The sequence below is a fragment of the Rhododendron vialii genome, chromosome 8a (genome assembly GCF_030253575.1).
Source record: "Rhododendron vialii isolate Sample 1 chromosome 8a, ASM3025357v1".
In the NCBI taxonomy this organism is placed as follows: Eukaryota; Viridiplantae; Streptophyta; class Magnoliopsida; order Ericales; family Ericaceae; genus Rhododendron; species Rhododendron vialii.
The window spans coordinates 7,455,280-7,481,400 of NC_080564.1; the positions used below are offsets into that span (position 1 = coordinate 7,455,280).

General features: G+C 40.8%; 1 protein-coding gene and 1 non-coding gene across 2 annotated transcripts; both read left to right on the plus strand.

Annotated features, from left to right (window-relative positions):
- The first annotated feature begins 1,369 nt into the window (after positions 1–1,369).
- LOC131336539 (agamous-like MADS-box protein MADS2) lies at positions 1,370–25,122 on the plus strand. The gene is made up of 8 exons (XM_058372414.1): positions 1,370–1,810; positions 21,396–21,480; positions 21,682–21,746; positions 21,927–22,026; positions 22,412–22,453; positions 22,772–22,813; positions 24,177–24,319; positions 24,697–25,122. The coding sequence occupies exons 1-8, from the start codon at positions 1,395–1,397 to the stop codon at positions 24,782–24,784; spliced, it is 981 nt and encodes a 326-aa protein (XP_058228397.1). The 5' UTR covers positions 1,370–1,394; the 3' UTR covers positions 24,785–25,122.
- On the plus strand, positions 16,166–16,272 carry LOC131299328 (small nucleolar RNA R71). The gene has a single exon (XR_009190710.1). It is a non-coding gene; the product is annotated as a small nucleolar RNA R71 (small nucleolar RNA).
- Positions 25,123–26,121: the final 999 nt, after the last annotated feature.

Here is a 26,121-nt window from a genome sequence, read left to right on the forward strand (position 1 = left end):
TTTTGTGCCCCTTCTGTTCTTTGCATCTCGAAACTTCGGAGCATCTTTTCCTTCATTGTCAATTTTCTTGGGATGTTTGGGCGTTGTTGATAGACTGGTGGCATGTTTGTTGGGTGTGCCCTGGCTCTTTGATTGATCTATTCACATGGTGGATAGGTAATGGATTCAAAAATCTTGAGAAATATTTGTGAGAAACGACATTTTATGCTACAATTTGGTCCATCTGGTTGGCTCGGAATGATGTTGTCTTCAACAATGTGTCTTGGCGAGTGAAGGATCTTGGGGAAATAATCAAAACTAGAGTAGCAATGTGGGTTAAGGTGAAGTTCGATATTAAGGTGCACTTGATGGAAGATTTCAAGGGCTATCTTAATGGAATGAGAAAGGAGAAAGTGTAGCAAGTGAAGCTTGCCGTGAGGATGGGGGCGATCCAATTTTTTGTTGGATGGTCCATTGTTTTTTTTTCCTGTTTCTCGCTTTGTTTTTTTCACTCGGTAAGCGTGTATGCTTAGTGAGTTTCTCTCTCGATGTATCCATTTCGAGTCAATAAAATTTTCTCTTTGCCGAGCAAAAAAAAAAAAACAATGAGTGTCATGCCTCTTTACTCATATTAGTGATTTTGATAATTTAGCATTTTACTAGTTTTTTTTTTTTGTATTATTGATCGCGATGCCGAAAATAATTTCCGTTGAATACTAGGATGGGAGGCGGGAAAACACAAATCCTATCCGAAGCGGGAACGGATTGCCCAAAAAGAATTCGGCATAATTTAGGGCAGGTTTAGAGGGTATACAAGATTTTGCATTTATTGTTACTGCACTGTTCATTCTAATTCCTACAGCTTTTCTACTTATCATTTACGTAAAAACAGTCAGTCAAAATGATTAAAAATTCCTATTCATTAAAAAAATTTGAATGAAACGCGACTTTTGAGTTCTTATCAATGATTGAAGAAAGAAAATGAAAAGAATTCTAATTTCGTGTCTTAAATGAAATGAGCGGACTCGAATCGGCAGTATTCAATGCGATCTGATAGTATGGTAGAAAGAAATATATGAATCGTTCTTTCTTCAATTCGAGAACGGAGGAAGTGAAATTCGACCTGATCTGACCCGTTGCCATTCCTATTCCTAACCACAAGAGAGATTGTGGGATCTTCACTTGCTACTAGTGAGAGTGGGGATGAGGTATTTGAAATGCTTAGCAAAACATGTAAGTGAAAACCCAAAAAAAGAAAAAAAAAACCTAACCCTAGCTCTGATTTTTGTTGTGGGGATCGCAGATGTAATAAATCCTGAGGTTAAAAACAGAGAATCCAAAGAAAGAACAAATCCAAATAAAGCACAACCACAACCACACTCTCTCTCCTCTTATGTGTACATGCACATGTATGTATGCATATCTATCTTTTTCCATCTTTAATAAGTCTCTCTCTAGCTAGGGTTTCCATTTCCTTCCAACTCTCTCTTTCACCCTTTTGGGCTAACGCTTGCGTACTACCTCAGGAAAAACAGGATTCATCTGGTAGCTCCAAAGAGGATAAGGGTGATAGATACAACATTACTTATAGATATTATATAAAAGGAGAGAGAGAGAGAGAGAGAGAGAGAGAGAGAGAGAGAGAGATGGGGAGGGGGAGAGTGGAGCTGAAGAGGATAGAGAACAAAATAAACAGGCAAGTGACTTTTGCGAAGAGGAGGAATGGATTGCTCAAGAAAGCTTATGAGCTCTCTGTGCTCTGTGATGCTGAGGTGGCACTCATCATCTTCTCCAACCGTGGCAAGCTCTATGAGTTCTGTAGCACCTCCAAGTAATCTCTCTCTCTCTCGACCTTAAACACAGAGAGATATATGACATTAAATTCTTTTTCTTGTGGGTTTTTCCTTTTGGTTTACTAGGGTTTGGATCCGTCATTTAGAAACAGTCTTTTTTTTTTTTTTTGATTACTAGGTTTTTCTTTGTTCATATCACTATGTCAAATTTGATTATTTTTAAAAGATCAGAAAACGAAATCGATCGGCGTACTATGAAAAGGAATTGATGAATGAGCGAGAGAAAACACAATTTTTTTTTTTCCTAACGTTATCAAAAGCAAAATTTCAGCTCACCCCTCTGCTTCTCGATTACTAGGTTTGGTTGTGAGCTGCTCATCCTTGTTTTCTTCGATGTGCCTTTTGTCGAGTTATTAATAAAATTATATTTTGCCGATCAAAAAGAAAAAACGAAGAAGGAAAGGTGGGTGATTAAGAATGCTAAATTTTCTAGTTATAGATCGATTGACCGTTGTATGACACACACAAATCCACACACTGATTCTCTCGTTTGCGTGGTCAATTTTGGGTCTTTATTGTTTTCGTTCTTTAGCTGAAGTCTTGATCTTTACTTTCTCTTTTAATTTTATTTAAAAATTCTCTTTTTAAAAGGGGGAAAGCGATCAAATTATTTGGTTTTTGGTAAAACTAGATCTGTTCATATTGAGATGGTTAACCGATTTAACGATTTAAGCGCTCCGGCCCTCTTTGTGTATGAGAGAGAGTTCATATATATTTTGGCTTGAACTCTGTTCAACATTAATTTTTCGACTGCCCCAAGTTTTTTACTTGTCGGAACTAGCCTTAATTCTAATCAATGAACATATATTTTCCAATAAAAAACTCTTAGAAGTTCAGTTTGTAATTTTCATTTCAGTTCTCGTTCTACTATACTACTATGTGTGGAATTCGTGTCAATAAATTTTTTGTCAATAAAAAAATTCATTTCAGTTTCGTTGTTTAGTTGCAGTGTGTGCGTGTATATATATATATATAGAGAGAGAGAGAGAGAGAGAGAGTTTCCTTCTTATAAGGACCACCTTATTTTAATAAAATGCGGACCTCCATTTCCCGATCAAATTTTGATGATCCGAACCGCTCAATGTGTTCAGAACGTGATTTTAAGGGTACTCACGAGAAATCAGCAAAAAAAAAGACCGGGAAAGGCTTCATCCGAGCAGTTTTTGTTTGTTTTTTTATCTAACGGTTCAAATAAAAACTGCTCAAATCAAGCCCTTCCCGGTCATTTTTTTTGCCAATTTCTCGCGGGTACCCTTAAAATCACGTTCTGATCACATTGAGCAGCTCGGATCATCAATATTAGATCGGGAAAGGCGAGAAATGGGAGGTCCGCATACAAGATCCTTATTTTAAGGTCTTTACTTGAAGATTTCTGCATATGTATATATATTTGATCGGCAAAAAAATTTATTAAAGAGAACTCGATAGGGTACATGGAAAAAAGGGAGAGTAGAAGAGAAAAAGCAAGGAAAAGACCCAATCGGCACAACCCAAAACAGCAGCACCCGGAAGCAACAAAACCGGAAAACCGCAGAAGAACCACCCCCTAAAGCACTCCAAAACCTCGGACAAACGAAGCAGCAACACTAAATGAATTAATGGCGGGTGACGGTATTCGATCGCCTAGGAGGGTGGAAATGAATAGGCAAATCTGCAGAACACTACATGAATTAATGCCAAGAAGCCTTAATTTATTAGATTAGATTGTTTATTCAATAGCAATCCAAAAATAGAATATCCACTTTTTTTTTTATCGGCAAAAAAGGTTATATTATTAGAATATCCACTTTTAAGCACCCAAGTGAAAACCTTAATGTCATGAACAAACACATATGAGTTTTGTTTAACCAATTGGGTCTAGTTCGAATTTATTTACCTGCGTGTGAGTATTCTTTTCTTAGAGGCCGGGGTTCTTTTCTTTCTTATTTCTTTCTTATATGATGGACTTATTTACTGTATTGGTTGAGTTGTTAGACGTAGTTATTTCGCGGACTCTCACAATAAATATGTAGTGTACCGTGCATGGTTTGTACTTTGTAATTCATACATGGTATAAATGATCTTTTCTATCGATTGACATAAAAAAAACACTATGAGAAAAATTAAAGAACCTTACTTTCGTGTGCTTTTTGGAGTATTTCTTTGATTGTCTGGGTATTCTCTTTCTTATTTAACAAGGTTATTTGAAAATCGTTTTGCTATATGCCTTTATAGACCCTCAATGTTTAAAATTCAATTCCATACAATAGCATATTCTGTTTCTATTAGTATATAGTATATAACGTAGCATTTCCCAGTCCGAATCTGATTTTCTTATATGGATGTCAATCTATATGGGATACATACATATAGGTTGATGCTTGCCTAATCTTGTCCTACTCTCAATGTACCCTTGTTGAATTATAATAGAATTCCCTACTACTGATATCGGGGAGGAATTAGTTAGTTAGTGCACAGAGGTCAGAAGCTGTCCATAATCTTGAACCCCAAACGCTTTTAACAAGGCTAAAACCCTGGTCTTCCTTGTGGAAGGTCTAAGAGATTACCGCTAAGCATTATTAGTAGAAAATGAAATTACTGATTGAATAGAGACATCAAAGTATCTGTCTCCACAAGGAAATTCCCATAATTTTTTTTTCTAAGCAAAAAGGATTTATTAATCTTTATAAAGAATTACGAAGATTAAAAGGATTAAGGGCACACCGGCATAAAGCCACCCAAGACCTAAAGGAAAGCAATGAAAATCAAAGCACCAATCCAAACAAATCTGGAAAAGCAGCCCAAGCAACCAAAAAAGAAAAATCAACGCACAACGATCCAACCAAGGGGGCCAAACGAAGGCCAAACCTCGGAATTAAAACTCCGAGGAGAGGGAAGCTCCTTTCTCGATATCATCAAGATCCTCCAAATCATCCTCCTCCTCCAGGTCATCGAGAGTGTTGATCCTTTCAGCTAATTCGTTTTCCTACATTTCAACAAATTTCCTTAACAAGAAATTAGGCCCCCCTCTAGGCTCAATGCCTAACCTATGACCAACGTCCAGAGTTTTCCGAGCTTCCTTGAACAAAAACGAAGAAGAAAGACTCCTCTTTTTCCTAAGGATTTGGTCATCGATTTTAACACCAATCTCCGCGATATGTTTTTTCTTTATAATCTTCCTCTTTGATCTTCTCACTCTCCTTTCCAATTTAAGGATGGCATTAAAGGACAATCTATCACTAGAAACACATCTCTCCACTCTTCTCTGCATACCAACCCCAAGAAATTGAAAATCATATTGGTCCCCTTTCAAAGATTGGATTTGTGAAGCCTCCTTAGATTGGTTCCCTCTTGATAGTTGTTACTCACCCAGGACTGAGTGCACCAACTAGCTACCTTCCTTTGGGTTCAAATCTACTATAAGATCTATTCCCTTTACTTGAGAACCTTTTTTTTTTTTTTTTTGCTCAGCAAAACGAAGAATTTATTGACTCAAAAAGGGTACATCGAGAGAGGAACTCACTAAGCACAAACGCTTATTGAGCGAAGAAAACAAAACAGGAAAAGGAAAATAACAACATTGGACCATCCAACAGAAAGTTGGATCGCTCCAACCCTAACATCAACCCTAACATAAAGTTGGATCGCACCAACCCTTTACTTGAGAAGCTCGCAACCCATCTTCGTTCAACGCTTTTTTTTTTGCTTGGTGAAAAGTAATTTTATCAAAGCTCGAAAGGATACATCAAGGAAATAAAAGGTCATGAGCATTCATTCCAACTAAGTTGGTAGTTGGCACCAACGCCTTGTAACAATCATGTACAACATCCGCCTGCAATGGCGGATTCAGAAATCTCATATAGATGGGTCACTTTGGAAGCACAAAACCGTAGTAAAAATACTTAAACGGATGATAGTGAATAAAATTAATGGAATATTAGTGTTTGTTTATTTGTAGTTCATTATATATTACATCTTGTGTAATGCATACAAACGTACTTTTGGTTTTTTGGTTCTGCTACTAAGTATAAGTATTTATTGGGCATGGTTCAACTCTCAATTATCTGAACATTTGGAAGAATTTTTTGTTTTAAAACCATTTAAGCATCATAACCAAAAAAAGAGAGTCAATGACACTGCAATGACTCAAACACAACCCTCTTGCATGGAGGACCAAACACTTACCACTGTTACAAGCTGCAATCTCAATTATGTTTTGTATAGTTTAAGTATATATTACTTACACTAGTATTTCAAAAGAAAAATATTCCAAAAATTGCAAGTGGGTCACGTGCCCCACGTGTGCTCATGCTAGATTCGCCCCTGTCCACCGGGCAAAAGACAAACAAAAAAGGCATCCAACAAAGAATCGAATGTCGCCAAAACAAACATTACAAAGAAAGAAATATCAACTAACCTCCTGATATACCATTCAAATTCCTCTTGGAGTCCTCTATATGTATGGAATACTGCTTAATGTAGTACTTGAGAACTTTACGAGATAAAGGTGATTTTATTTCTCAGTCGGTGATTACCAAATTACAATGAAAAACAGAGATTACAAGTATTTATACCAACTCAACCAACTAATTACAATCCAGCTCAACATATACTAACTAACCATTTTAGTGCTAACAACCTGACTTAGAGGAGCACTAACTAACTGAATTAGTGGAGCATTAACTAACTGAATTAGTGGAACATCTGGCTGAGTTGTTGGCTCTTGAGTTGAGCTGTTTTCAGTTGACTCAGCTGAAGCTTGAGCTGAGTTGTGCACTGGCTTGGTTGTCAGCCCCCTACAAACGGATGTGGGCACTTGTGCCAGCAGCAGTTTGGCACGAAGAAACAAAAAATGATCATTGGTGAGGGGCTTGGTGAAGATATCAGCAACCTGATAGCCAGAAGGAACATGGTGAACCTGCAATTGTTTCTGACTAATCTTTTCTCTTACAAAATGAAAATTGACCTCTACATGTTTTGTCCTAGCGTGGAACACTGGATTAGTTGCCAAAGAAATGGCGGACACATTGTCACACCAAATGATTGGGGCATGAGTAAACTCTGGAACACATAAGTCTTTAAAACAACTGTAAAAGCCACATGACCTCTGCTGCCACATTGGCCAATGCCTTGTATTCTGCTTCGGTGGAGGAACGAGCCACAGTGGCTTGTTTCTTAGCAGATCATGAGATTAAATTGGCTCCAAGATACACACTGTAACCCCCAGTGGATCGTCTATCAAGGGCATCCCCAGCCCAATCATCATCAGTAAAGGCAGTCAGAGTTAGACCACTCTTAGTAAAACAAAGACCATAATCCAATGTTCCTTTAACATATCTAAGAATGCGTTTGACTGCAGTAAGATGTTTGTCTAAAGGATAATGCATATGCTGACATACAGAATTTACTGCAAAACTAATCTCTGGCCTAGTTAGAGTAAGGTATTGAAGAGAACCAACTAAAGACCTGTAGAACTTTGGATTGGAAATGGGAGTGTTTCCATCTAGAGGAGCAGGTTTGAGGGAGGTAAGAGTAGTACAAGGTCGACATTCTTGCATTCTAGCTTTATGAAGAAGACTAGTAGCATACTTGGTTTGAGACAAAACCATACCAGTTGGAGTTGAGATAGCTTCAATCCCCAGAAAATGATGTAAAGGACTGCTTGCGACCTTAATGTGTGTTGCAATAAGAATACCCCAAGCGTAGGGTTAGGTCGGTTGAAAGCATAATACCCGGAAGTCCGGGGTCGAATCCACAGGGAGCGCATCCATAACTTGTTTTCAGAGATTAGCTCGCGTAGAGATTTAGCGTTAGGACCGCCAACCAAACTTCGGCGTTGAGACGGCCAACTGAATGATTTAGTTAACTTGCTACTTAACCTAACTACGGATTTTTAACTGGAGATTAACCTAAAGGCTAGGTTTAGGAATAATTAACACCCATAACGCAAGGATAAACTTGATTCTTCTCTTTTTAACCAAAGTGTTAAACATGTCTAGGGTTCTTTTGGTGCATTTAGACAAACACAAGGAGGGACATAGCTCCAAGTATCAAATGTGGCAAGAAGTTTAACCCTTGCCTACATTTGATCAAAGAGATTAACACCTCAAAGTTTTGATACTTAAAATTGACCCTAGCATATGCTTAAGCTATAAAAACGAAAATTACATGAGAAGAACAAGCAACACCCTTGGTTACGGGATGCTAACCATCCCACAACCTAACCTTACTACACTACTCACACATATCGTAAGAAGACATGAAATGAGCACGGGTAATGGTAAGGAGAAAACTAAACATTGATTAAATTCGAAATAAAGACAAGATCCTCGAAGAGAATGAGATTCCTTACACCTTTAATGAAGACTAAAAGCTTTGGAAGTAGACGGATCGTACTCAAAAATCCTCCTCAAAGCATAAATGAAGAGAGAGATGGGAGCTCCATTAATGGAGGTAGAGAGAGAGAGAGAGAGTGCCAAAGTAAAGATACCCTACTGAAATCAGGCTTGAAAGTATTTATAGCCCCTTAAAAAAGAGTTACAAAAGTCCTAAATACCCCTAAGTTGTTGCTTGGTCGGGTACAAAAATCGGCAGAAAATCCCAGGTGCTACGGGTAGTACCATTTTTGGGCTACGGGTAGTAGTCTCGTTTTGCAATTTGGCACAGCTTCTGATCACTGGCTACGGGTAGTACCATTTTTGGGCTACGGGTAGCGGCTGGACAAATTTCTGTCTCCTTTGGTTCTTTGGCCTTTCCATGCCCTTTGGGCTTCCGTTGTCCCGCACACCCTCCAAAGCTACTGTTCATCATTCTTGGGACTCGGCGATGGAGTGCCAAGTGGCCTCGGGTGTACGGATACCCTTGGAATTGATCCATGGCATCAAAACACGCCTTATTTCCACCTTAAACCTGCAAGGGCCAAAAACACCAACTCCGCGCAATATCATCTTAATAAAGTAAGTTAAGCACGTGTGTGTGACAAAAAATGAGAGAGATAAGCCCTATTATTTACATTATAGAGGGCTTATCACACCCCCCAACTTGGATTTTGCTAGTCCCTAGCAAACTTACCCAAAAAAGTAAGTAACTAATGCTATGCAATGTTCCCCTGAAACAAGATACAACAATTATGCTCAACGATACTTGGCATGAGTCCAAACAAACACCCCTTCGAACTCAATTACAAGCTAAACACGCACATGCATACAATGAACTAAGGTGAACAAATTATGCCAACGGCCAAGCAACACACGTCCGCCTTGAATTTCCATTCCAAGACTCAAAAGGGGAAACTTAGATATGAAATTTCACCAAGTAAAAAAAACTAGAACAACATCCCATGATAAGCGCTAGCAAGAATTTGCAATAGCAAGAGACAAAAAGAAGAAGCTATGCAAGCTAATCAAAAGAGCGCCGACAAAGAGAGCTAAGGAATTATTCACAAACTAACTGAATTAATAGAAATTTCATACTAAATTAGCATTAGATATCGATCACGCATCAAAAAGAGTTAGACGAGCGTACATTAGGATCAATTAAGGACTTTAATAGCTTATAATGACCTTGGTGCCAAGAAAAGGGAAACAAAAAGGGTAGCGGCCATAAATTTCTGCTTGGTTTCAACTACCCTTGGCCACTACCATCCCCTAAACTACCCAAACCACGGCCACATGTATTAGCCAATCACCAAACAAGGTTACGAAAATGAAATGAAGAAAAACTACTAGTTATGTCCTACTAGAATTACTACCACCGACTCCACCACACCTAGTCATAATTCTCATCCGGCTCCTCACGTTATTGAGCCTCGAGCTCTCCCTTCTCATCGGACTCCTTCACATCCGGAATATATGCTAGTCTGGATGTCTAACCAATCCTCTCATGATAGTATTCAACCCTCTTTCAAATTCGATTTTTGCTCTTTCATAGCACTTCTTTGATTTTTCTTTGAGGAATAGGGTCATTTGAGGTGAGATTTGTAGTGAGAGAGATTGAGGGGCTAATTCCAAGAGCTTTGGAGAGGGAGATGAAAATTTGGGGCTTTAACTTTTGAAGTGTGTGAGGGGAGATAGGGAATCACATATCAATTCTTCGTTCTTTTGCATCCCAACCACTTCTATCTGGTTCACACCATCCCAAAGCACCTTAGATCATTGACACACAATTTCACACAACCCTCCAAACATCCGGTTCCCTAAGCTTGAGCAATAAACGGAGACTCGGACTTTGGTTCAAAATTAAGGACAAGGGGACTCTTTTGAGGTTTTATCATGCAAAAATTGCCTTGTATCATTTCCTACATACGCCAATCAACTCCAATATGATGCATAAAAGATATCTAAACTACTCAAGTATGAACAAACGGAAATTATTTACGCAAGTGCGGAAAGAGACAAACAAGCATGGGATGCTTCAAAACGAACTTCAACTCTAAGCGATGCATACTACTTGACACACCTTGGAGCTCAATTTGTTCAACAAAGTTCATATATATGCATGCACATGGATTCAACACATAATCAAATTCGACAGGGTGCTCGACTCTTGCCATTATTAGGAAAATTGAGCATAATCTAAGTATCTAGCACTTGAAATCACTAATTACAAGGGAAAATTGCACAAAAAATTTTAAAATTTTCTATGCAAAATCGAAAACGCAAACCATAAATAATCTATCCCCCCCAACTTGAAATATGCAGCGCCCTCGATGCAAAGAGACGGAAAATAAGGGAAGGGAGAACAAAAATGTACCGACGGGGTGGAATGTCAACCACCCGATACCTCGACCAAGTTGGAGGATTTTTCGTCAATGCCACCGTTCGTCATCGGAACCGCTTCCAAGGCCCACTCTTTCGGCCCCGCCATCGGAACCATAGCTAGTCGCACAGAGCCATCGCCGGAGCTTTCTTGGGCTAACAACCGCGACACATAGTCGCACCCATGCTTAGGGCTCCTGAATGCCTCACTCACCCCGGTTTTTAGACCCAAACTACCAAGGCTGGTGCGGTAGCGTGTTACCCTGCAAAAGACTTAAGAACCAACTACCTAATAGGAGACAAACGACATTAGTACCGCCGGCTCGTGATAGCCCGGCCCAGAAATTATTATGAACAAGTATTTAAATCCACCGAATCGTCACGTGATTAAACGGGTACTACTTTTCTCCCCATGTTTCACTTAAGGTGTCGTAAAGCAAGTTAGACAACATCTTAAGCGAAGCTCGGGTGGTTATACCGAACCACAAAAAATTTGCCCTTACTAACCGGAGCTGGGTACACGAACCTTGTTTGAATAGCGGCGTGCGAAGCTATAACCCAAGTCAATGATGGGTACCCCCGAAGAGGCCGGGCCTTCCAAACAATTAAGTCCAGAAGTACGCAAAAGCTCCCCGTGAAAACATTTTTATTTTTAGAACCTTTCAAACCAACGGATCATCCGGATAAACCGGATCAACTAACTCCTCCACCGTGTCCTCCACCGCAAAATTTTCCAAAAACGGTTTTAAACGTTGACCATTCACTTTAAAAATATGACCATTGGCGGGATTCACAACTTCAATGGCACCGTGTGGAAAAACTTTGTGCACAACATAGGGCCCCTCCCAACGAGATCGCAATTTTCCGGGAAAAACATGGAGTTTAGAATTGTACAATAACACTTTTTGCCCAACATCAAAATTCTTTCTTTGGATATTCTTATCATGAAATTCTTTGACTTTTGATTTATAAATGTTGGTATTATCATAAGCATCCCGCCGGATTTCCTCGAGTTCGTTGAGTTGGAGTTTACGATGAACGCCGGCGTCGGGCAACCGAAAGTTTAAAGATTTTATCGCCCAATATGCCTTATGTTCCAACTCAACCGGGAGGTGACACGCCTTACCGTAGACAAGCCGATAGGGCGAAGCGCCTAGCACGGTCTTGTACGCGGTTCGGTATGCCCACAAGGCATCGGTCAGACGAAGTGACCAATCCTTCCGGTTCGGATTAACGGTTTTTTCCAAAATGTGTTTTACCTCACGATTGGCGAGCTCGGCTTGGCCATTGGTTTGTGGATGATAGGCGGTGGATACCTTGTGGGTAATGCCATACTTCTTCATGAGGACCGTAAAAGGCCGATTGCAGAAGTGTGACCCTTGATCGCTTATAATGGCCCGGGGCGTTCCGAACCTTGACAAAATATGCTCCTTGAGAAAATCAAGCACCACTGCATGATCGTTGGTGCGTGTAGCCACGGCTTCAACCCATTTGGACACGTAGTCCACCGCCAAGAGAATATAAAGGAACCCGTAAGAATTTGGAAATGGGCCCATAAAGTCAATTCCCCAACAATCAAACACTTCCACGATTAGGATATTGGTGAGGGGCATCATGTTCCTCCGAGTCACCGCACCTAGTTTTTGGCATTGCTCACAAGCCCGGCAAAATGCATAAGCATCCTTGTGAAGATTTGGCCAATAGAATCCACATTGGAGAATTTTGGCGGTGGTCTTTTTATGAGAGAAATGGCCACCACATGCCTCGGTATGGCAAAATGAGAGAATCCCCCGTTGATCGTCATCGGGCACACACCGCCGGATAATTTGGTCCGAACAATATTTGAAAAGATAAGGATCATCAAAGAAGAATCTTTTCACCTCACTAAGAAAAAGCCTCCGGTCTTGTGGGGTCCAATGGTCCGGAAGTCGCCCGGTGACAAGATAGTTGACGATGTCAGCGTACCACGGGCAACTTGAAACGGCAAAAAGTTGTTCATCCGGAAATGAGTCGACAATTGGAATCCTCGAGGAAGAATCCTCAAACTCAAGACGGGATAAGTGATCCGCCACCACATTCTCCACTCCCTTCTTATCCTTGATCGTGATGTTGAATTCTTGGAGCAATAAGATCCATCGGATTAATCGAGCTTTCGCATCTTGCTTCGTGAAGAGGTATTTCAAAGCGGCATGATCGGTGTAAACAGTAATGGGAGATCCCACCAAATATGACCGGAATTTGTCTAAGGCAAAGACGACGGCAAGCAACTCTTTCTCGGTGGTGGAATAGTTCATTTGAGCTTCGTTTAGAGTCTTGCTCGCATAATAGATAACATAAGGATTTTTGTCCTTTCTTTGCCCGAGAACCGCCCCAACCGCATAATCACTAGCGTCGCACATGAGTTCAAATGGCAAATTCCAATCCGGTGTTTGTACAATGGGAGGAGAAGTGAGACTTGATTTCAACTTATTGAATGCTTCCTCACACGCCGGAGTCCATTCAAACGGGGTATCCTTTGAGAGAAGATGGCACAATGGCCGAGATATTGCACTAAAATCTTTGATAAAACGCCGATAGAAACCGGCATGCCCGAGGAAAGAGCGGATGTCCTTGACACATTTAGGGGTCGGGAGGGTGGCAATAAGATCAATCTTGGCCTTGTCGACTTCGATACCGTTCGACGATACAATATGACCCAACACGATACCATGAGTCACCATGAAATGGCATTTTTCCCAATTGAGCACCAAATTTTTCGCCTCACACCTTGCCAACACCTTCTCCAAATTTTCCAAGCAAGATTCAAATGAGTCACCGAACACCGAGAAATCATCCATAAATACCTCGACGATCTTCTCAATCATATCGCTAAATATGCCCATCATACACCGTGAGAAGGTTCCGGGCGCATTACACAAGCCGAATGGCATGCGTCGATAAGCGAAGGTCCCAAAAGGACAAGTGAACGTCGTTTTCTCTTGATCGGGTAAGGCGACTTCTATTTGGTTGTACCCCGAATATCCGTCTAGAAAGCAATAATAAGCATGTCCCGCCACTCGCTCCAAAATTTGATCAATGAAAGGTAGAGGGAAATGGTCCTTCCGAGTGCTAGCGTTAAGCTTCCGATAATCGATACACACACGCCATCCGGTAGTGACTCGAGTAGGGACCAATTCATTGTTGGCGTTGGGTACCACCGTGACACCGGATTTCTTGGGAACTACTTGAATGGGGCTAACCCACTTACTGTCGGCAATAGGATAAATAATTCCCACATCCAAGAGTTTCAAAACCTCCGCCTTCACCACATCTTTCATTATGGGATTCAACCGGCGTTGGGGTTGGCGAGAAGGTTTGACGTCGTCCTCGAGGGAAATGTGGTGGGAACAAATTGAAGCATCGATCCCCTTAATATCCGCGATAGACCAACCAATGGCTTTGGTATGCCGCTTTAGAATTTCAAGGAGTTGGGATTCTTGCGAGCCGACGAGAGAGGAGGAGATCACCACCGGGTAAGTTTCATTTTCACCTAAAAAGGCATATTTCAATGTTTCCGGGAGGACCTTCAACTCGAGTTTTGGTGATTGAATACTCGAGGGAAGGGTCTTGCTCTCGAGAGGAGGCAACTCTTCAAATTTTGGAGACCATACGTCCGTCCCACAAACATCTTCAATGTCAAGCAAAGAACACAAATACTCCACCTCCAATGAGTCAAGAAAATTTTTTTCTTCGGCGGTAAGGCACACCTCCAACGGATCCTTACACAAGAAAGTGTCCATATGCTCTTGGACCAAAGAATCAATAAGATTGACTTCATGAACACACTCGTCATCCCCCATTTGGCTTCCGATATTAAACACATTCACCTCCATCCTCATGTTGCCGAAAGTGAGGTTTAGCAAACCGCTTCGGCAATGGATAACGGCATTGGAAGTGGCCAGGAATGGACGCCCAAGAATGACCGGAGTCGACGTTGACGCTTGCGAGGAGGGCACAGGGCATGTATCCAACACGATAAAATCCACAGGATAGATAAAGTTATCTACTTGCACGAGTACATCCTCCACCATCCCGCGTGGAACACGAATGCTTCTATCAGCCAATTGAAGGGTCACCGATGTTGGCCTCATCTCCCCCAATCCAAGTTGTTCATAAATAGAATACGGAAGCAAGTTCACACTAGCCCCCAAATCGAGGAGGGCTTTTTCAATCTTCTTGTCGCCAATGGTGATGGAGATGGTTGGACAACCCGGATCTTTATACTTGGGAACCACGTTGGTTTGAATAATAGAGCTCACTTGTTCCGTCAAGAAAACCTTCTTTTGAACATTCAACTTACGCTTTTGAGTGCATAAGTCTTTGAGAAACTTGGCATACGTGGGAATTTGCTTGACGGCATCCACCAACGGAATATTGATTCTCACTTGCTTGAAAAGTTCATAAATCTCGGCATTGGTATTGGCACGGGCCGGTGCCTTCAATCTTTGGGGGAAAGGAGCTGGAAATTGAGAGGCGGGGCCTTTGGGTTCTTCCTCTTGAGATTTTGCCGGTTGCTCACCAACGGGAGAAGGCTCCGAGGTTGGTGAGTCAATAAAAACATCCGGTGCTTGCGATACAATAGGTGTAACCCGTGGCTTGCTAGGCTTGGGGACAACGGCCGTATCAACTTCCTTGCCACTCCGCAGTGTTATAATGGACTTGGCTTGCTCGGGACTAGGCACCGAAGAGCTCCCCAGAAAATGAGTTCCGTTGGGATTTGCTTGGGGTTGAGTCGGAAGCTTCCCCTTTTCTTGTTGAAGAACCCCCACCGTATTAGTCAACTTTGCCATTTGATTTTTGATTTCCCCAAGCGTTTGAGTGGTTTGCTCGTTGAGGGACGTTTGACTTTGCATAAAAGATGACATAATATCCTCCAAAGATCGCTTTTGAGGTTGGAATTGATTTTGCCCATGAGGAGGTCCCGGAGGTGCAAATCCCGGTGGTTGTTGATGTTGAGAAAACCTCGGCGCTCCTTGAGATTGAGAAGGCCGGAAAGCTTGGTTTTGTTGAGACGGTGGAACTTGTGGCGGTCCGGGAGGTTGAGAATCGCTCCACCGGAAATTAGGATGCATCTTCCAACCCGGATTGAAAGTCTGAGAATAAGGGTCAAACCGTTGATTAACGGCGTTGACCTCCGATGGGCCAGTTCCTTGGAGAATATCCTTAACGGCAGGGAGCATTTGACAATCCCCCGTAGCATGACCTGCAACTTCACATAAAACACAAATGTCTTCCGCCTTGGCCACAGAGGCCACCCCAGCAACTTTGTTGAGTTGTAAAGTTTCAATTTGGCGGGAAAGCTGGGCGACCTTGTGGGCTAACTCATTTTGCTCATTCAATTGAAATTTACCGGAATTGCTCGGAACCGGATTAAACACATTCTTTTCAGAGGGGTCCGAGCAATCCCAGTTTTGAGTTTTTTCAGCTAATTCCTCAAAATAGTCCCACGCCGCATCAGGGGTTTTAGCCATGACTCCACCCACACACATGCTATCCATAAGAAGTCAGGTGCTTGGAAAGCATCCCTTTAACAAAAACTCGACTCTTTGAAAAACCGGTAAGCCATGATGTGGGATGGAGTTAAGCAAATCCTTGTACCTCTCCCAATATTGATAAAAAGATTCCCCCTCTCTTTGTTTGAAAGTTTGAATTTGATTCATGAGTTCCTTTGTGAGATGCGGGGGAAAAAATTTCATGTAGAAAGCCTTTGATAAATCCGCCCAATTTGCCAAGGATTGGGGCCTCATGTTATTCAACCAAATCTTGGCTTTGTCTTTCACAGAAAATGGGAAGAGTTTTAGTTTTGCGGACTCAAGCTGAGCGGGCGTGGACACTATTGTGGAAACCAATTCCTCGAATGCCCGCATATGAGTGTACGGGCATTCTTTGTCTTTGCCATAAAAAGATGGCATCATGCTAATGTGATGCATTTTAACGGTGAAGTTATTCGCGTCGGTTGTGGCCGGAAGGACTATAGTGGGCCGCGGAGTAGAACGGGCCGGATTCATATAGTCACTCATGGTCCTTTCGGGCACAACCGGTGGCATTTCGCCTTCACCGTTTCCGGCCATTCTTTCTCGAGGAGGGGTTCTTACAGAAAAAGGAATTCTTTGGGGTGGCGGTGTCCTAGCTCGAACCCGACGAGGAGTTTTGGGTCGAGGAGGAGAAAAAGATCTATGAAGCCTTTTAGAAGTTGGGCTCCGAAAGGCTCCACGATGACCACCACGCATACACTTGAGAACCCTTTCTCGAGAAACAATGGACAACAAGATTAAAGTAAACAGACAAGAGGGGCTATGCCGCCACCTCCTAACAATAGCTTCGAGGGGCTATGCCGCCGCCTCAATAAGAAAAGCAATAAAAGAAAAGGTGATTTGTACTTACTCTAGCTTCGTTACACCTCACGTTTGAGAGGCTCAAGTTAGAGGTATCCACTAGATTAATTACAAATCACACAAAGTAAAAATTAACGAGATACTTACAATGGGTTGGCGAACCTCCAAAGATAAGCTATAAAAGAAAGCGCTCCCCGGCAACGGCGCCAAAAATGCTTGCGACCTTAATGTGTGTTGCAATAAGAATACCCCAAGCGTAGGGTTAGGTCGGTTGAAAGCATAATACCCGGAAGTCCGGGGTCGAATCCACAGGGAGCGCATCCATAACTTGTTTTCAGAGATTAGCTCGCGTAGAGATTTAGCGTTAGGACCGCCAACCAAACTTCGGCGTTGAGACGGCCAACTGAACGATTTAGTTAACTTGCTACTTAACCTAACTACGGATTTTTAACTGGAGATTAACCTAAAGGCTAGGTTTAGGAATAATTAACACCCATAACGCAAGGATAAACTTGATTCTTCTCTTTTTAACCAAAGTGTTAAACATGTCTAGGGTTCTTTTGGTGCATTTAGACAAACACAAGGAGGGACATAGCTCCAAGTATCAAATGTGGCAAGAAGTTTAACCCTTGCCTACATTTGATCAAAGAGATTAACACCTCAAAGTTTTGATACTTAAAATTGACCCTAGCATATGCTTAAGCTATAAAAACGAAAATTACATGAGAAGAACAAGCAACACCCTTGGTTACGGGATGCTAACCATCCCACAACCTAACCTTACTACACTACTCACACATATCGTAAGAAGACATGAAATGAGCACGGGTAATGGTAAGGAGAAAACTAAACATTGATTAAATTCGAAATAAAGACAAGATCCTCGAAGAGAATGAGATTCCTTACACCTTTAATGAAGACTAAAAGCTTTGGAAGTAGACGGATCGTACTCAAAAATCCTCCTCAAAGCATAAATGAAGAGAGAGATGGGAGCTCCATTAATGGAGGTAGAGAGAGAGAGAGAGAGTGCCAAAGTAAAGATACCCTACTGAAATCAGGCTTGAAAGTATTTATAGCCCCTTAAAAAAGAGTTACAAAAGTCCTAAATACCCCTAAGTTGTTGCTTGGTCGGGTACAAAAATCGGCAGAAAATCCCAGGTGCTACGGGTAGTACCATTTTTGGGCTACGGGTAGTAGTCTCGTTTTGCAATTTGACACAGCTTCTGATCACTGGCTACGGGTAGTACCATTTTTGGGCTACGGGTAGCGGCTGGACAAATTTCTGTCTCCTTTGGTTCTTTAGCCTTTCCATGCCCTTTGGGCTTCCGTTGTCCCGCACACCCTCCAAAGCTACTGTTCATCATTCTTGGGACTCGGCGATGGAGTGCCAAGTGGCCTCGGGTGTACGGATACCCTTGGAATTGATCCATGGCATCAAAACACGCCTTATTTCCACCTTAAACCTGCAAGGGCCAAAAACACCAACTCCGCGCAATATCATCTTAATAAAGTAAGTTAAGCACGTGTGTGTGACAAAAAATGAGAGAGATAAGCCCTATTATTTACATTATAGAGGGCTTATCAAGGACCTAAATCCTTCAAGGCAAATGAGGTACCCAGCTGTTGAATGATGTGAGTAATCAGTGTTGGATTGCTTCCAGTGACTAAGATATCATCCACATAGACAAGGACATATACCAAATCTGATTCCTTAGTGAAAACAAATAAAGAAGAATCAGCCAAGCTATTGTGAAAACCCAGATGCAATAAACTGTTGGACAACATATCATACCAAGCCCTTGCTGCTTGTTTCAGGCCATACAAAGCCTTGTCTAGTTGACATACATGAGTGGGAAATTGAGAGTTAACAAAGCCTTAAGGCTGTCTAAGATAAACTTGTTCCTGAATTGTACCATGCAAAAAAGCATTGGAGACATCTAATTGTCTAATGGACTATTCATGATGTAAGGCTAAAGTCAGAACCCTCAAACTGTAGGTTGTTTCACAACTGGACTGAAGGTTTCAGTGTAATCCACTCCTTCTGTTTGCTGAAACCCCTGAGCAACTAAGTGTGCTTTATATCTAGCTATTGAACCATCAGAATGTTTTTTGACTTTAAAAATCCACTTGTAACTAATTAGAGGGGAACTTGGAAGGAGAGGAACAAGAGACCAAGTCCCTTGAGACATGAGGGCAGTATATTCTTCAGACATAGCTTGTCTCCATTCAGGAAAGGCCATAGTTTCTTTAAAAGAACTAGGTTCTGTGAGAAGAGGTGTGTGAGTAAGAAGTGTAAAAGGAATTTTTGGAACTGAGATACTGTTTTTGGCCCTAGTAACCATGGGATCAACTGGAACAACTGGAGAAGGCAAATGCTGAGACACAGGAGAAGGTAGAGAGTGAGGTGATACATGGTTTGGGAAGATGTAGAAAATGAAGCAGGAGAAGTGAAGGGAGGAACAGAAGGTGGAGGAGATACAGAAGAAGGAATGACAAAGTGAGGCCCATTTCACCTCACATTTTAAAAAATTTACAATCCATACCCCACGATGACAGATCAGCAAAAAGGTTGCACGATGATATGACCCAAAAGTGGCCACACATGACAGATCTCAAACGCGGCTGCACATGAGGGAGGTTGTTAAGGAAATAGAGTCTCACATTGCTTGGAAGTGGAATGGGTGATCACTTAATAACATTTGGAACCTCTCCACTCATTACCAATTGGTTTTAAGATGGATATAAAGTTTCCACAATACTTCCCTTTGATCCAAAAAGCCATTCATGTCTTCACCAAATCACTCGCCTCTCCTCTAATGTGATAGACGCGTTCGTGATCGAGTTATACGGGTTCACCCCTAACATGAAGTACTTATTAGTGTTATCAAGTCACATTCTTTTTTTTTTTTTCATCACAATGTCGAAAGATCATAATCGTAGAAACTGCTAACTTCGTTTATAGTGCAAGCGGTATCAAATCTCGCTCCACAATAGTGCTATCAAATCTTGCTTTGCTATTTTGTGGTCTTTGTGGCCTGCGAGGAATGACCTCATTTTCAACAATGTAATAAGGTCAACAAGTGAGGTAGGGGATCTAGTCAAAACAAGGATGGTTATGTGGATGAAAACAAAGTTCAACATCAAGGTGTACTCGGTGGAGGAGTTTAAGAGCTTTCTAGGTGGAATCCGTAAACTAAAGCTCTAAGTATAGGCTTGAGGTGTTTGATGTTACTCCATCCGTCCCAATTTGTTTGTTCAATCGTCGAAATTCGTATCTTTCAAAAATATACTTATATCTTACATTTTATAACATTTTTTATGATTTTGAAGATTTTGTATAATAAAACTAATTGAGATCTATCAAACAAGATCCATATTGCATATTAAAAACATTACGAATTGAAAATTATAGACAATTTTTTAAGAGGTCCAACGCTCTCAAAAAGTCAAAAAGATGACAAACAAACCGGGACGGAAGGAGTACCAACTTTCAGTTGGATGCTCCTTTTTGTTTTTCTGGGTTTTTGTTCGTGTTTTGTGGGTGAGTAAGTGTTAACTCACTCTTTTTTCCCCTCGATGTACCCCATTTTGAGTTTTATAAAATCGTTTTGTTTGCCGAGGAAAAAAAAATAGTGCTACTATTTGATACAAATACACATTTATTAGGTATGGAGTAGTGTTTGTTAGTATATGAATCCATGCACATAGGAGGTGAAAAAATCTAACTTCAGTACTCTCTGAGTCAACATGGTATGATCCACGAGTGAAGATTAATTCATTTCAAAGATTATGGAGGATATATTAATCTTCAATGTCGATCTGATACGCTTTCTTTCCTTAAATCTTTTTCCTTACAAAAAAAATATTCTTGCTCTTCTTTATTTATATAATATCCCTTTTTTCACCGTCCTAAAAAAAATCTTTTTCCTTACACTACTAGGAGTATTACTTCCCCCATATCTTGAAATCTCAAATTTAATTGTGTGTGTGATGCCCCTCTTTGGATGTACTATATAAGTGTCTTTAAGGTTTAAATTCTTCCAAAACCTTATCCCATCTCTGAATATTGGTAAAATTTGCTTTGATTTATACTCGAATCACTTTTCAAAATAGTTCATGCTCTAGTAATTTTGATATTAATCTTTGACCTACGTAAAGATTAAAAAAATGTTCTCTTTTTTCTATCCCACCCCGAAATTAAACACTTGTTTTCCCCTTTCCAAGGTCAAGAGACTTTACACACTTCCACTTTTTTTACTCCTAGTTTTGGAGGGAAAACAATTCTTGTGGGTATGATACTTCCTATAAATTTAACATTGTACAGGTATTGTGTGGTCCATATTGTCTTTTTTACAGTGTTTCTTTGTTTTTTCCTTTAGCGACATGCCTAATTCGCCTAGCTAATTGGTTTTTATTTTGAATGCGTGTGTGTGTGCATTTTGAATAAACCTCAGCATGCCCAAGACACTGGAACGGTACCAAAAATGCAGTTATGAGACACTGGAAGTTAACCACCATTCAGCCAGCCAAGAGATGGAGGTATATAGCTAAACTATTAATTGAGGACAAGCGGGCCTAGTGTCCAAGGAGGAGGTCTCGGGTTTGAGTTGATAGAAGAACATTCGGAAAAAATGCTTGTTGACATGCAATCAATCGATGCATGTAGTTTACGATATTTTGCATTCTATTTATAAGCATTACGTTAATTTGCTTCGATGATTTTTTTCCCTTGCCCTCCAGCAAAGTTGCTACAGAGAGTACTTGAAACTCAAAGGTAAACATGAGGCACTGCAACGCTATCAAAGGTATACTAACTCCGTCGGGTGATTTGATTCAATCTTCTAGCTAGGTTCTATAAACTTTTTCGTTCGATACATTTCAAACACATGAAGTTGTGTGCTGCCATGATCTTTTTTTTTATTTTTTGCTGCAATGATCTTTGGGACTAAGTTTGTTATTGATTTCGCAAACCTTTCATTTGGTAGACAACTTCTTGGGGAAGACTTGGACCCCTTAAACATAAAGGAGCTTGAAAATCTTGAGCATCAACTGGAGACTTCATTGAAGCAGATTAGATCAATAAAGGTAATTAGCACAAATTACCTTCCCCCCATGTCGATCTCTCCGAATACTAAAACTCCTTTCATAAGGAAAAATTATTCAAAATCCTACAAGGTCGATCGATCTGTTGCCAAAGGAAAGCAAAACAGGTAAATCTAAGTGAGAAAGCATATCGAAACTCAGGCATATATTGTATTAAAGTGGAGGGCGATTTCAACTCAGACACTGCTGTTTGAATGTCAGAAAAGAAAAATTACTGCGGTATTCAGTTGAGAATCAATCTTTGGACGACTTAAGTAAGTCGGGTCCTAGTTTGCTAGAGATGGTTTTGTGGTTCATGAAGCCATCATAATCTGATCACAATCTATTAAACATTCTTTAGTGTGATTCTGACCTGGTTAATCTGCAGACCCAATCCATGCTGGATCAGCTTTACGATCTTCAAACGAAGGTACGTACCCACATTTCTGAATGTAACCGAGTGTCTTTCAACTAAATGTCATGTGCTGCTTGCTCATCTATCCTCCTATATGGACCTTCTGTTTTCTGGGTTTTTTTCCGATTGGAAGCGGTATTCCTGCCTTGCCAACTCTTGTTTTGGCTTTGCCTGGTGAGTTCCTGCAGTTTATAGCAGAATCAATCTGCAGGGAATCAGGGATTCATCAATCCTAATAAATATAGATGATACGTTTCTATTGGTTATCTTCATCTAAAAGTATATAAACTTATGTGCTTCTAGTACTGACAGGGTACATGCTTCAAACTACAGGAACAGCTGTGGGCCGAGGCCAACAAGGGTTTAGAGAGGAAGGTAATCACATCCATGTAATCCCTATCTTTTCATAAGGCAACATGCGGAAAAGTTGGACCGAGTATTTTTATGCAACGATGCCTGGCCCAACACAGCAAAGTAATCTTATCGGCTTGTTCCTATGGGCACAGTCCGAAAGGTGCCTTCAAAATGCCGGTGTCTTGTGTCGTCTTATACGCACGTTTTGGCCATTGTCAATTTGTGTGGTTTGAATCTTCAACATCGCCTTATACGCACGCTTTGGCCATTGTCAATTTGTGTGGTTTGGATCTTCAACATCGCCTTACTGGAGCACGCGCGGATGACCCATACTATATAAGATGGCATGCTTCATACCGTAAAGTATTGTATGTGACCCTGCCATATATGACCTTGCGGATTTTTCCCATAGGCGCTCTAGGACTTTTTTCCTTCTAGTAATAATACTTAATTAAGTTTCACTTTTCTGTACTTAGAGGTAAAAATCTCAATACTTAAAGAGTGCTGCTACGAGTACCGACCGGCCGGAGAGGGAAATCGTATTGACAGGCCGCGCCGGGCTGTCTCCGGCAACCGGACAACCGATTCGAGCCGTCCAAAAATTCTATAAAAAAAAACCGAGGGGCCCAACGCTGAAATCAACGGCATCCGAGGTGTGTAGGGTGCTTGATCCGAGCACCCTACACGCCTCAGATGCCGTTGATTCCCGCGCTAAGCCCCTCGGTTTTTTATTTTTAAATTTTTGGATGGCTCGGATCGGCCTTCCGGTGGCCGGAGACGGCCCAGCACGGCCGGTCGGTATGATTTCCCTCCCGGCCGTTGGTACCTATATCATTAAACATACTTAAATGGGCTATAGGTGCATCCAAATTAGAGGTGTCACGGTTGTCTTATAGGTCTATCTTGCTGGGATGCTCAACATATATTTCTACACCTCATATACTATTTAAGCTGTGATCGTGAAATTTTTAAGTACAGTACTTGGTCGGACACTTGGCGTGTGGATGAAAATATGAGATGCGTGTCTGACAAGTTTAGTTGGACATGTACCAATATTCACATAACTTCGGAAATCCAAATATACCATGAACTATACAAAGAACTCCTACATTAGGCATGAATTACCTAAGACACTTCGTTAAAACATGCAAGAAATATACTCTTCAATACATATACTTTGGCATGTTTTTATGTCATTGAGATGAACATCAGATGAATTCAAACACTCACGTGTCGTCGACAACCAGTGTATCGAGCCCAAGACCGTAGGCTTTTTAAGAATACACTTGTATAATTCAGGCCTATCAGAATCCCTTCTTGACTCGATAATTTTGTAAGTGTTCACAAAAGATATGCTTTTTGCTATTTTTTTTTGGTTCGGCAGCTCGGTGAAATTTACAGAGAAAACCACCTCCAATCAGCATGGGCATGTGGAGAGCAGAGTAGCACATATGGTCACCCGCAGCATCATCATCAATCTCAGGGATTCTTCCAGCCATTGGAGTGCAATTCCAATTTGCAAATAGGGTAATTCTTTGAACTTCCTACTCAGAGTCAGAGATGATCAGATTGCTTAATTAAACGAAACTTCATAAACAAAAACACAAGTGGAGTGGTAGCCCAGCAGCAGGGACCATCGAACCTTACTAACTATAACTAACACTACTGCCACTGATTTTTCTCTGAGCGGAAAAAAGTTTAATACTGTAACAAAAACAAAGCTATGTGCACAATACTGTAACAAAAACAAAGCTATGTGCACAGAAACTGAACACAGACCTATTGCGAATGTGGGGTTTCTACAAAGAGTACTCCGCACGCTGTGAGACCCATCCCTTGTACGCAGCTGCTGCTGCTCTAAGGATGTTTGAAATTTCTCACTTAAACTATAATTTGGGATGCAGGTATAATCCTCAAGTCTCAAACCAGATAACTGCTGCGACAACGCAAGACCAAAACGTGAGCGGATTGATCCCAGGGTGGATGCTTTGAGATCGAGTTTTCACTTACAACAAATAATGGGCCAGGTGAATGCATTAGGTGGGTGATGAGATGATGATGAATGCCATTTCACTACCATTTGTAACCCCATAATAAAGAACATGAGTGAATGGATTTGGTAGAGTTTAGAAACCCCTTGGACCCAGAAGGCGTGCATGTAATCTCTTGCTTTTTTTAACTTCTTGATCAGTATTTTCATAAGTTTGTCGTATTATTATTATTATTCAAGGAACCTAACGTAAACTCATCTGTGATGTATTTATGGACCCTGCAAATGTGTACGTAGTTCAATACATATATGCATAAACCAACTAATCTGTTTTTGTCTACCATATTGAGTACATATAAATCATGCTTCTCTCTCGAATCGTCTTAAATTCATTATATGTTGCATCTCTATTTGGTCATGCTACTGTGATGTGATGTAACGTGCAGTACTCGTCCCGAGGCAGCATAAATTTCATGGTAATCGCTCTTGAATTCAACATGTTTGCATAGGCATTCGTAACATTTGGACCGCCTAAATTCACAAGAGTAATTTTGAATTCGAAACGTTTGTATGTTATGAGTTTTTGTCTTTGAGGATGTTATGATTTCTTCGACATGTATACAAGTGTTATGAAACTATACACAAATGTTATGAATAACATGCAAAAAATATTAGGAATTTCTATAGAAAATGTTATGCGAGGTCACTCCTACATCTATCAATAAAATCGTGCAACCATAAACTCCCTTTAACCAAAAAGAAAAAAGAAGAGAAATGAATACTCCCTATCCCTATCCCTGTGAGACTTCTTGTAAAATGAAGTTATGTAATTTTTCTTTTTTTTTCAGCAAACGAAATTTTATTAAACTCGAAAGGGTACCTCGAGGAAAAACAAGAGAGACGCAAAGTGCTTCTCAACAAAACGAGAAGAATGAAACAGAAACAGACATCCAAAAAAAGGTTGGATGAGAAACAGTACCTCAGAAGGAAACTAAAATCTCAGCTTACAAATTCCATCGAAGTATTCCTTAAAATCCTCTACCGTATATAACTTAAGGTCATACTTGATCTTCATCCACATAGCCACCATAGGTTTGATTAGGTCCATCGCATCCCAAACTCGAGTAGGTTTATTGCTGAAAATGAAATCATTACTCACAAGCCAGATCGATCATAAAGTTGCGAAAAAAACACGTTTTCCAGATATCTTTCTCTAGACCACGAAACCTGTTTGCAAACCACCAGCTAGCAAGAGCCTCCACAGATGATGGGCAAACCCAATTAACATGCCACCATTCCATGATAAAAGACCAAACATCCCATGAGAATTTACAATGAA